Genomic DNA, 12,500 nt, shown 5'->3' with positions numbered 1-12,500 from the left:
ACGTTGAACAGAGTTTTTAGTTCAGGTTTGATTATTGATCAGCTGTTTACAGATATTAATTATATTTAACAGATATTATTAATGTGTAAAGATCTTAATTATATTTCAAAATGTATATTTTAATATAAATCCACCTGATAAATGATGTTTTAAATCTTCCAACCAATCATCTCACGCTGTTTATCTTTTAACATTAAATATCATTTTGTATTTTTAATGAGGACTTTTATTTTATCCTTAAAGTCTGTAAAAAACGGAGTCTCCTAAAACTTATAAATGTAATAAAATATATTTACAGAAAATATAATTATGACTTCACCTCAAAAACTAAAGACTCCAAAAAATCAGATCATCTTCATCCGTTCAGTCACAACATTAAATATGATATTTTATATATAAAGTTATTTCTGTACTTTAAGATGTAAATGTCATTTTAAAACGTCTCATTAAATTATATAATATATATATATATAACTCTTTATATCAAGTCAATTCTACTGAAACCAGCCGTCATCATATTTAATGTTGAATCATATTTAATCTTTCAGCAGGAATCCACCTGAGAAATGAAAGATTATAGAAAACATGTTATTAATAATGTGTATATGGTGTTCAGTTATATTTTATTTTCATTTCTGTCACTTCTCAGATATTAAGTCTCAAAGATCAGCGTTAAAAAACACAGAATATGAACCTGTTTTATAACATAACTATATTATATATATTATATTTAAATCATATTTTAATATAATGTGACTCAAACTCTTTAATACGAGATTATTTCATAGTTTCATTGTATCGTTGTTTTATTGTTTTATTGTTTTATTGAAATACAGATTTATGTTTTTAGAGCAGATCGACTTATAAACAAGATAACGAACAGATGAATGTTTATGTGAAGGTTTTCTGAAGGTTGTGTGTGTGTGTGTGTGTGTGTGTGTGTGTGTGTGTGTGTGTGTGTGTGTGTGTGTGTGTGTGTGTGTGTGTGTGTGTGTGAAGCCGCTGACTTGGCTCTCCACTCTGTTGTTGATCAAACAGAAGAACTGGTTTTCATATTTTTTTTTGTGTTTCAGTGATACCAAAACAAACAGAGGTTCTGAGATCAGCTGATCAATACCTCTGATTGGTTTGTGACTAAACGTGTGTGTTCGATAGAAACTGAGTTTAAGAAACGAGTTCTTCATCCGATCATTAAAGGAGACGGAGAGACTCTTTAACAGTCATCAGACACTGTAACTAACCCGTCTGTCTATACCTGTCTGTCTGTCTGTCTGTCTGTCTGTCTGTCTGTCTGTCTGTCTGTCTGTCTGTCTGTCTGTCTGTCTGTCTGTCTATACCTGTCTGTCTGAAGGACACAAAGCAGTTCGACCCGTTCCAGGAGTGGACAGACGGTTACGTTCGATACATCTACAGCGGTGAGAAACGTTTCATCTCAAACAGAGAACTATTGTCTAAATATGAAACACACAATGACATCACACTGTCCACTGTGACATCACCCGTACAGTGTGACATCACCCGTACAGTGTGACATCTTCCGTACAGGTTGAATGGTTGCAGGTTTAAACGTGTGCTTTGTCTCCAGCCGAGGATAAGAACGCTCAGAGACACCTGTCCGGTTGGGCGATGAGGAACACCAACAACCACAACTGTCAGATCCTAAAGAAGTCGTGTCTGGGCGTGGTCGTCTGCTCCCGCGGCTGCTCGCTGCCCGACGGCTCCCGGCTGCAGCTCCGCCCCGCCATCTGTGACAAGGCCCGGCAGAAACAGCAGAGTAAGAGCAGAACCAGAACCCTAATCCAGGTATCCTCCACCTGTCCCGCCTGTCAGCTGACCGGACCGTTGTGTTTCAGAGAAGCTGTGTCCGAGCTGCGGCGCCGGTCTGGAGCTGCTGCCGTGTCGCGGTCATAGCGGTTACCCCGTCACCAACTTCTGGAGGGTCGACGGAAAGTCCATCTTCTTCCAGGTCATCACCTTTACCTTCTACTGCTAAAACACACATGCTAACATGCTAACTGGGCTAGATAACATAGCTTCTGTAGCAGATCAGATCCTGAATGACAGACCAGTACCTTTGAACCAGGTTTTGTTGACACAGTTCTGAACCCTCAAGCCTTTTATAACACCTAGACCGTCCTGAGCCGGTTTGAAGCAGATTAAGATCTGTGAACGCGTCCAAACCAGTTCCTGATGGATCCGCACCTCGTCATCAAGTTTATGTTGCTATGGTTACCTTCTAGCCACGACCACGGTGTGAAGAGCTCCTCATCAAACAAAAGATAGAATCAAACTACAATCACCAGATAAATCTGCTCAATATGTCCTCGTTGATGTCTCATCGTTAGATTCCCTTAGACCACATGGAACCATGTTAATGAACTGAGTCCAGACCACCTCTACGTGTGGAGTATGGTACACAGTGTTCACACTAATCATACAACCTGGCACCAGGTTCTAAACAGTCTGTTATTGTGCTCACTGTTGTCGTGGTCCTTCAGGCTAAGGGGGTCCACGATCATCCCAGACCAGAGTCCAAGTCCGAGACCGAAGCCAGAAGAAGTTCAGTAAAGAGACGAGTCAGCTCGCCTCCGTTCACTCCGAAGAGACGACTCATGGAGCCGCAGGTCGACAACAATAAACAACAACAGCTGTTTGTTGACGCTGCTTCTTTATTGTTTACTGACTGTTTGTTTGTTGCTTCCTGTTTCAGGCTCTTGGCCCCGCCCTCCTCTCCTGTGTCGATCCTTCAGACAGAATCTCCTTCATTGAGCCCAGTTTCCCGCAGCATTACCCAGCATTCCAGAGCCCAGAGCCCTACTACAACCCCCACAATGCACTAGGAGAGGCCCCACCCACACTGCAGAAACCAGCCAATCCTCGGCTCTACATGGGCCGGCCCGGCTACGAGTTCCAAGGATACCTGACCTCGCCTTCGTATCCCATGACCTCTGACCTCTGTGACCCCAGGTCAGCCTCGCACAAACCAGATCCAGATCCTGGATCTTTAAATACATTTGGAGTGAAACCAGAATCTGGCAGTCTAACCAAGTGTGATCCTGAAAGTATATGATCTGATCAAACCAGATTCTAACAAATCCTAGTAGACCTAGCAGGTCTTGACAGTCTGATCAGGTCTCATCCAGACCTTGACATAGCAGACTTAACAGGTCTGAACCAGATTCTTAGAGTGTAAACCAGATCTTGATAGTCTAAACAGGTCTAAACTAGATCCTGGTCTCTGTGCAGGGTGGCTCCGGTCCTGGGTTCCTCCTCTTCCTCCACCTCATCGTCGGCTCCTCTCTCCTCCTCCTGCTCCTCCTTCGACCCCCAGACCAAGTCTCCTGCAGGCTGGAAGGAGCTGCTGAAGAGCTCCGCCCCCTACGGTGACAACCACCATTACTACAGTGCCGAGTACCCCTGCCGTTACCCCAGCAACACCCCCGGGTCACCCGCCGCTTTGCAGACCATCATTACCACGACAACCAAGGTGAGTAGAGTTCATCAGGACGGTCTGCAGACCTGCTCCTCCTCAGGTCTCCTATCAGCCTTGTGCTCCTCCTAAGCCTCCCTTTAACACCACCTCTGCTCCTCCTCAGGTCTCCTATCAGCCTTGTGCTCCTCCTAAGCCTCCCTTTAACACCACCTCTGCTCCTCCTCAGGTCTCCTATCAGCCTTGTCCGAAGCCTCCTGCTGCGCTCCCTTCCTACCAGTCGTGTCCTAAACCCTCCTCCGGCCTCCCGTCCTATCAGCCCTGTGCTCCTCCTAAACCTCCCGGCCTCCCCGGCTGCTCCTCCCTGCTGGACGATCCCTCCTCCTCCTCGTACTCCACCGAGGTGAAGGTGACGGAGGAGTCGGGTGGAGTCATCAAGTCTCTGTCGTTTCAGCCTGAACCTCTGCAGACCAAAACCGAGCGGGCCGACGGCTACGACTACCGCTACGCGTACCCCAACACATATCGCTATGACGACTACTGAGGCAGCTCCACCGCCGTCACCACGACTACTGTTACCACGACTACCGCTACGCATACCCCAACCGTATCGCTATGAGACTACTGTTACTAATACTATTCCTATGACATAACCGTCGGTACTCTCCAGACAGATACCGTATCGAACCACATGATGTTTTCTGACGGACCTTCTGAACTGCTGCTGCGACTGGACGATTCAGGAGCTGACAGGAAGTGGATCATCAGGACAGAACTCCAACTGGACCCAAACTTTGGTCCATGAGAAACGTTCTGAAGACATTCATGGAGAACTTCCATGTTCCCAAAGAAGAACCTTTTCCAGCTCTTCTATTTATTCAAACCACAAGATGGGAATGAGATTTAAGTCAAACTGAGATCCTAAAAAAAAGATTCCGTTGGACCAAGAAACCTCCACAGAAGACTCATTTGTTTTTTCTGGAGCTTTCAGCCACATCTCATTGCCTTCCTCATTTCATGGTTTGGATTGTTGCCCCATGACCTGAATGTAGAATTTCAACACAAGCATATTTAGAGTGGAAATGCTCTCTGCATTGAGATAATGTTATCATGTCAGTGGGATGGTGTGTCACCTTCTTTAGGCTCCCCAGAAGTGAGGTGTGTCACCTCTTTTACGCTCCCCAGAAGTGAGGTGTGTCACCTCCTTTACGCTCCCCAGAAGTGAGGTGTGTCACCTCCTTTACGCTCCCCAGAAGTGAAGTGTGTCACCTCCTTTACGCTCCCCAGAAGTGAAGTGTGTCACATCCTTTAGGGTCCCCAGAAGTGAGGTGTGTCACCTCCTTTATGCTCCCCAGAAGTGAAGTGTGTCACCTCCTTTACGCTCCCCAGAAGTGAAGTGTGTCACCTCCTTTAGGGTCCCAAGAAGTGAAGTGTGTCACATCCTTTAGGGTCCCCAGAAGTGAGGTGTGTCACCTCCTTTAGGGTCCCCAGGGACGGGGCAGATATGGTCAATATCAATAAACTAAACAATCCCTTATTTCATTTACAACTGAGGGACTCTGTCTGCTGAGGAAGGCCATGAGATGTGGCTGAAAGCTTCAAAAACACCACAAGAGCAATGTTTGGTGAATTTACGGCCAAACTGTTGTTTCCAAAGTCAAGTCTGAACCTTCAAATCAGAATTCAGTTTTTTTGACATAATATTAAAACATAATATAATCATCACAAAGAAGCTGGTTTTATGTTTGATCATATTTCAGTAAGAAGCATCCTGAGTTCTGACCTGAAGATTTAAGATTTAAAATAGAGGTCTTATGTCCGTGCATTCAGAGACACTTATAGGATTAATCATTCGGAATGTTTTCTATTGTTTTGGTTATTTATTGAATCAGTGAATCTGCAGAATGAAACACGTTGAACTGTTTCTGAATGAAACAAACAAAGTGAGATCTGTCAGAAGAAAAGATGTTAAATGTTCTCACGTTGATGTAAAGAACGTCTCTCATTAAACCAACTGTTGTACAGACCCTTGTTTTATATTTACATTTATATATATATATATATATATATATTTAAAAAATATATTTATATATTTAAATATCACACCAATCACTAAAAGTATGAACCAACCAGCTCACAACGGGTTCTCCTTTTATCGTTTAAGTAAAAATGATTCATATCTTTAATTCTTCAGTCAGTAAACATGAAATATTCTGAAGTCAACAGGCCGATATCAAAAATCATAAACATTCCACTGGAGGTTTTACAGCTTAGGTGCTTCATAAATGTTATGTATATTTAAGTGAAGTTTCCTTGTTAGTAGTTTGATGAATACAGACACAACATTAATGAAGTTAAACACATTAATTATAAATACATATCCATGATGATATTCATCTCTTCATCTCCTCAACATGAAGTTCTATAAACTTCAAACACGAGTTCTTAATCACAGAATCATTAAATGTTTAAATATGAACTCAATGATAAAACTGGTTGCTATGAAACCACATGAGATGGACCTCCAGCGGTGTTCTGGTCTTCACAGCGTTGGGACCGTCTTCAGGTGGATCTGGGTCCCCTCCCGGGTCCAGAGCCTCAGAGTGACCCCCCCCCCGCAGCAGAGGATCAAAGAGCTGGATGGTTTCAGTCTGAATGAGTAATAAATGTTGTTTTGACAAGAACGCGTCAGAACAGGAACGTTCTGTCCTCACTGTGAACCTTAAAGCCTCACACGACTCATCTCTCTCCACCGTCCATTAACATCACTCAGTACTCAGACGATGAACCAGTTTACATTAAAATCACTCAGTACTCAGACGATGAACCAGTTTACATTAAAATCACTCAGTACTCAGAGGATGAACCAGTTTACATTAACATCCATCAGTACTCAGAGGATGAACCAGTTTACATTAACATCCATCAGTACTCAGAGGATGAACCAGTTTAAATTAACATCCATCAGTACTCAGAGGATGAACCAGTTTAAATTAACATCCATCAGTACTCAGAGGATGAACCAGTTTAAATTAACATCCATCAGTACTCAGAGGATGAACCAGTTTAAATTAACAGCCATCAGTACTCAGAGGATGAACCAGTTTAAATTAACATCCATCAGTACTCAGAGGATGAACCAGTTTACATTACCATCACTCAGTACTCAGAGGATGAACCAGTTTACATTAACATCCATCCCTACCTGATTATGATCAGTGTTCAGAGGATGAGCCAGTACATTAACATCCATTAATACTTGATTAGGTTCAGGACAATAAATAAAACGTAACACCCTCTGAAACTAGTAGCTGAATGGTTTGTCCATCACCAGGTGAGGGTCCATCACCAGGTGAGACCACCAGATGAGGGTCCATCACCAGATGAGGGTCCATCACCAGGTGAGGGTCCAACACCTGTAGATGGACACTCACCCTCACACTGAGGGTCCAACACCAGATGAGACCTGGACAGAAGGACTCCTCTCCAGTCATGTTTTTAAGAAGGAAGTTCTCTCTTCTGATTGGCCGCTGGATTAGTTTTGGTTTTCTTGTTGGTGAAGGATGTTTTGCAGCTCTGAGCTCGTCAGGCGACGCCTCACCTGTGTCTCACCTGTGGACCAGGTGAGCTGAGAGCAGATAATCCTGAGCCGTGTAATTCTATCCTTTCACATCATCATCCTGTCTTCTTATCTCCTCATCGTCTTTTTCTTTTTCTCTGCTGATCTACATCGCTGCTTTTTCACACGCAAATCATTTCATCCCTCTTCTTCTTCTTCCTCTTCTTCTTCTTCTTCTTCTTCTTCTTCTTCTTCTTCTTCTTCTTCTTCGCTAAATAAATCATCTGACATGAGATACTTTTCCAAACAACGACACCCCCCATCCATCCGTCCATCCGTCCCCTCACTCTGATGTGGCTCCGCACTAATGGATGTTTTCAATTTGATGCTACATGCTTGTGATTTACAACAGAGACACAGTCAGACAGATGGAGGGAGAGACAGACAGATAGACAGAGAGAGAGACAGTTACTTATTTGCTGTCATAAGCAGACGAATGATTCGATTATTATTAATGTTTTTTACAGTTAATAATGGAGGCTATAGCAAATTACGAGGTTGCAGGAAATGTAAACAATACTTTGCTGTTTCATTTTTACCTCTTTATGTGTGTTTGTGTCCTTCACAGGTCTGAATCCATGGCAACGTTGTACTTCCTGTTGACATCCCCCAAAGCACTATGGGAACTGTAGTTCTAAAACAAAGAACATCATCTACGGAGTAGAAGAATAACAGGAGAGATCAAATCCAGAAGTATTCACTTTTGTTGTGTGAAAAACTTTTGTATATTCGGAGGTTTAGTTTGATGCTCAAAGTGTTAAACTCCTCAGCTGTTAGTCAGTGAAGGAAACTCAGAGGTCAAAGGTCACCAAAGTTAAAGTCGCAATAAAAGTTGAAATACAGAAACTCAAATGAAGATGTTTTCACTAATGATGCGACTGAACGGATACGAAGTGCTGCAGCTGGAGAAGAGCTGGGGGTGGGGGGGTGATGGTGGTGGTGGTGGTGGGGGGCCCCTATAAACAATCGCTGCTCCAGAAATAAATGAAAATCATATCAGCTTCAAAGCCAAAGAAGCAACTTTGGAAACAGAGATGAAAGATAATAAAAAATCAAACTGCAAAAACACACAGAGCATAATTACAGAGTGTGTGTGTGTGTGTGTGTGTGTGTGTGTGTGTGTGTGTGTGTGTGTGTGTGTGTGTGTGTGTGTGTGTGTGTCTCCGTGCCGTGAGAACTCTTATCGCTGCAGGTCGACTCACACTAGCGTGGTCCCTCTTAAAGGGACAGGACAGTGCCGGTCTGATCTCTATCACTCGTCTCTCATCAGGATATTTTTGTGACTCAGACGTCGATAAGAAGTTCAGCAGCTTCAGATTCATTCTGAGAGCTTTGAGCTGCTTCAGAGGGAAGTTTACTGTTTTACTGAATGCTTTCAACGTTTAAACATGTGTCAGACGTTTGTTTCCATTAAATCAACATGACTTTAGTTCATATATCATAAGTAAAATATGTCTTTATGCAGACGACACCCCGCTGTTTGTAGTTTTTGCGTGAATAGTTTAATATATATTACATATAAATATATAAATATATAATATATATTAATATGTTATAGAGTTTAATATAAATATAAACAGCTGGTCGCTGAATTAAAGCACCACAGAAGAAGAAGAGGTGATTAAAGGAACTCCAGGTGAAAGTCAAACAATGGAAACATTCTGAGAACTCTGAGAACAATGAATGTCTTAAAGTCTCACAGTTCATCCTTTGGGGAACATGAATGAATCACAGTTCATCCTTTGGGGAACATGAATGAATCACAGTTCATCCTTTGGGGAACATGAATGAATCACAGTTCATCCTTTGGGGAACATGAATGAATCACAGTTCATCCTTTGGGGAACATTAATGAATCACAGTTCATCCTTTGGGGAACATTAATGAATCACAGTTCATCCTTTGGGGAACATGAATGAATTACAGTTCATCCTTTGGGGAACATTAATGAATCACAGTTCATCCTTTGGGGAACATGAATGAATCACAGTTCATCCTTTGGGGAACATGAATGAATCACAGTTCATCCTTTGGGGAACCTGAATGAATCACAGTTCATCCTTTGGGGAACCTGAATGAATCACAGTTCATTCTTTGGGGAACATGAATGAATCACAGTTCATCCTTTGGGGAGCATGAATGGAGTGGATCCTCATCAGCTGACCTGTGGTTGTTTATTTGGATCCAAACCAGTCGTACCTGTTGCCTTTTAATCTGTTCTCCTCATCGGTCCGTCCCTCTCCTTTATCTCTCCTTTATCTCTCCTTTATCTCTCATTCGTCTCTTCTTCGTCGTCGCTGTCAGGACTCGTACAAACATCACGTAGGCATGAAGACCGTCATGGCCGCCCGCCAACAGAAACATGCTGGTGTCTTTGAAGTGTTTTCAAAACCAACTGCTGCTGTGGGTCGAGAGGCGAGCCGCTACGACGCTAACGTAAACTAGCAGAGAGCAACACGGCAACGAGGGCAACAACAGGCAACAACAGAGAGCAACACAGGTAAGAGAGGCAGTAGACACACCTGGACAGGTAACAGGGAGACGCTCTCAGACGCTGAGGTTCACGAAGAGGACAAACTGTTGACATGAGGATCAGAACACTCACTACCTGAACCGCTTTTCATTAACATCATTCACACCTGTGTGTGTATACAGACCAGGACCAGGTATGAGACCAGGACCAGGTCCAGGTATCAGACCAGGACCAGGTCCAGGGATCCATTAGACCAGATTCAGATTTAAAGGTTCTGGTAGTAAAATGAACTAAAGCAGAGAGTGCAACAGTTAACTGAGAAGAAGAGACGAGTTTGTTAAAGAATGAACAACAGGACCGGGACCAGGACCAGGACCAGGACCAGGACCAGGTACAGTGTGAGGTCTGTGAGTGTTTCCCGTGTTCAGGGAGCGGCAGCTGTTTCTTCTTCTGCTGTTTTGACAGAACAGGAAGTGTTTGTGGTTGAGTGAAGAAGAATGAAGTTTATCTTTGAAGAGACGAGAACCAGACTGACGAGTCCGGACCTGAAGGAGACAGCCGGGGGGGGGGGTCTGACTCAACCCAGGTCCCTGCTGCCTGATGGACCAGGTCTGACGGACCCACTGGTCTCTGTGGGATCAGGTCTGACTGACTTGATTTAGTTTGTATTTGAACCAATAATAATAAAATATTCTGCATTTCTATTTTATGATTCTTCACTTCAATTATTAAATGTTTTTAGTTTCAAAAGAAACCAGAAAAATGTAAGTTTTGAAATTTGAAATCCTGAAATATTTACATTTTTATATAAACAAACTGAAGTGAAGTAAAATAATGATTTTGTTCTCTTTGGCTGTCAATCAAAAACGTTTGGCTGTCAATCACAGCCCAGTGGGCGGGGTTTACCGTCAGCACTGAGTCACAGACAGACACCAGATGATAATCAATAATCAGATTATCCTTTATTGGTGTTGGGCCTTAATGTGAAGGGATCAGTGGATAATCAACCAGCATGTCCTCTTCTTCTTCTGTGGTGGAAACACAGGAAGTACTTTAATTGTTCAGCAGAAGAAGAAACAGATTTCATTTGTTTTCAGAAACAAACAGATTAAACGATTTAATCCAGAATCAGTAAACAGAGATTAGACACACACACACACACACACACACACACACACACACACACACACACACACACACACACACACACACACACACACACACACACACACACACACACACACACACTGACACACACACACACACACACACACACACACACACACACACACACACACTGACACACCACACACACACACACACACTGACACACACACACTGACACACACACACACACACACACACACACACACACTGACACACACACACACACACACACACACACACACACTGACACACACACACACACACACACACACACACACACACACACACACACACACACACACACACACACACACACACACAGGTAGGAGGGTTTTCTGTTCTCTTTTTTAATATTTCCTCCTCAGGTGAGTCTCTGTGAGCTTCAGGTGTTTCCTGCAGACGGAGAACCGAGAACCTGTCACATGATGGATGTTGTGTCTTTGTCCTCGTCACTGATCCACAGCAGGAATGTCAAATACACACACACACATACACATACATACAGATACACACACACCTGTGAAAATATATACATAGATCTTGTATATAAATATACATATTTAACCACAGAAGAAGAACAGATGAAACACTGATAGAACCACAGAAGGAGAACAGATGAAACACTTATAGAACCACAGAAGGAGAACAGATGAAACAGAGGAAGAACAGATGAAACACTTATAGAACCACAGAAGGAGAACAGATGAAACACTGATAGAACCACAGAAGGAGAACAGATGAAACACTTATAGAACCACAGAGGAAGAACAGATGAAACACTTATAGAACCACAGAAGGAGAACAGATGAAACACTTATAGAACCACAGAAGAAGAACAGATGAAACACTGATAGAACCACATAGGAAGAACAGATAAAACACTGATAGAACCACAGAAGGAGAACAGATGAAACACTGATAGAACCACAGAAGGAGAACAGATGAAACACTTATAGAACCACAGAAGGAGAACAGATGAAACACTGATAGAACCACAGAAGAAGAACAGATGAAACACTGATAGAACCACAGAAGGAGAACAGATGAAACACTGATAGAACCACAGAGGAAGAACAGATGAAACACTGATAGAACCACAGAAGGAGAACAGATGAAACACTGATAGAACCACAGAAGAAGAACAGATGAAACACTGATAGAACCACAGAAGGAGAACAGATGAAACACTGATAGAACAACATAAGAAGAACAGATGAAACACTTATAGAACCACAGAGGAAGAACAGATGAAACACTGATAGAACCACAGAAGGAGAACAGATGAAACACTTATAGAACCACAGAGGAAGAACAGATGAAACACTGATAGAACCACAGAGGAAGAACAGATGAAACACTGATAGAACCACAGAAGAACAGAAAACAGATGAAACAGAAGGAGAACAGATGAAACACTGATAGAACCACAGAGGAAGAACAGATGAAACACTGATAGAACCACAGAAGGAAGAACAGATGAAACACTGATAGAACCACAGAGGAAGAACAGATGAAACACTGATAGAACCACAGAAGAAGAACAGATGAAACACTGATAGAACCACAGAAGGAGAACAGATGAAACACTGATAGAACCACAGAAGAAGAACAGATGAAACACTTATAGAACCACAGAGGAAGAACAGATGAAACACTTATAGAACCACAGAAGGAGAACAGATGAAACACTTATAGAACCACAGAAGAACAGATGAAACACTGATAGAACCACAGAAGAAGAACAGATGAAACACTGATAGAACCACAGAAGGAGAACAGATGAAACACTGATAGAACAACATAAGAAGAAC

At 42.7% G+C, this 12,500-nt stretch overlaps 1 protein-coding gene across 1 annotated transcript in view; it reads left to right on the top strand.

The window, feature by feature from the left end:
• The window catches only part of gcm2 (glial cells missing transcription factor 2), a 5,216-nt gene extending 1,242 nt beyond the window's left edge, over positions 1 to 3,974 (top strand). The window contains exons 2-8 of the mRNA XM_054623322.1: positions 1,352 to 1,415; positions 1,586 to 1,774; positions 1,854 to 1,966; positions 2,499 to 2,624; positions 2,711 to 2,967; positions 3,247 to 3,487; positions 3,660 to 3,974. Of these exons, the coding sequence (XP_054479297.1) occupies positions 1,352 to 1,415; positions 1,586 to 1,774; positions 1,854 to 1,966; positions 2,499 to 2,624; positions 2,711 to 2,967; positions 3,247 to 3,487; positions 3,660 to 3,974 (1,305 nt within the window). The remainder of the gene's footprint in view (positions 1 to 1,351; positions 1,416 to 1,585; positions 1,775 to 1,853; positions 1,967 to 2,498; positions 2,625 to 2,710; positions 2,968 to 3,246; positions 3,488 to 3,659) is intronic.
• The last annotated feature ends 8,526 nt before the right edge of the window (positions 3,975 to 12,500 follow it).

Source organism: Anoplopoma fimbria, chromosome 21 (assembly GCF_027596085.1).
Source record: "Anoplopoma fimbria isolate UVic2021 breed Golden Eagle Sablefish chromosome 21, Afim_UVic_2022, whole genome shotgun sequence".
Lineage (NCBI taxonomy): Eukaryota > Metazoa > Chordata > Actinopteri > Perciformes > Anoplopomatidae > Anoplopoma > Anoplopoma fimbria.
This window is presented reverse-complemented; position numbering and strand designations above follow the sequence as displayed.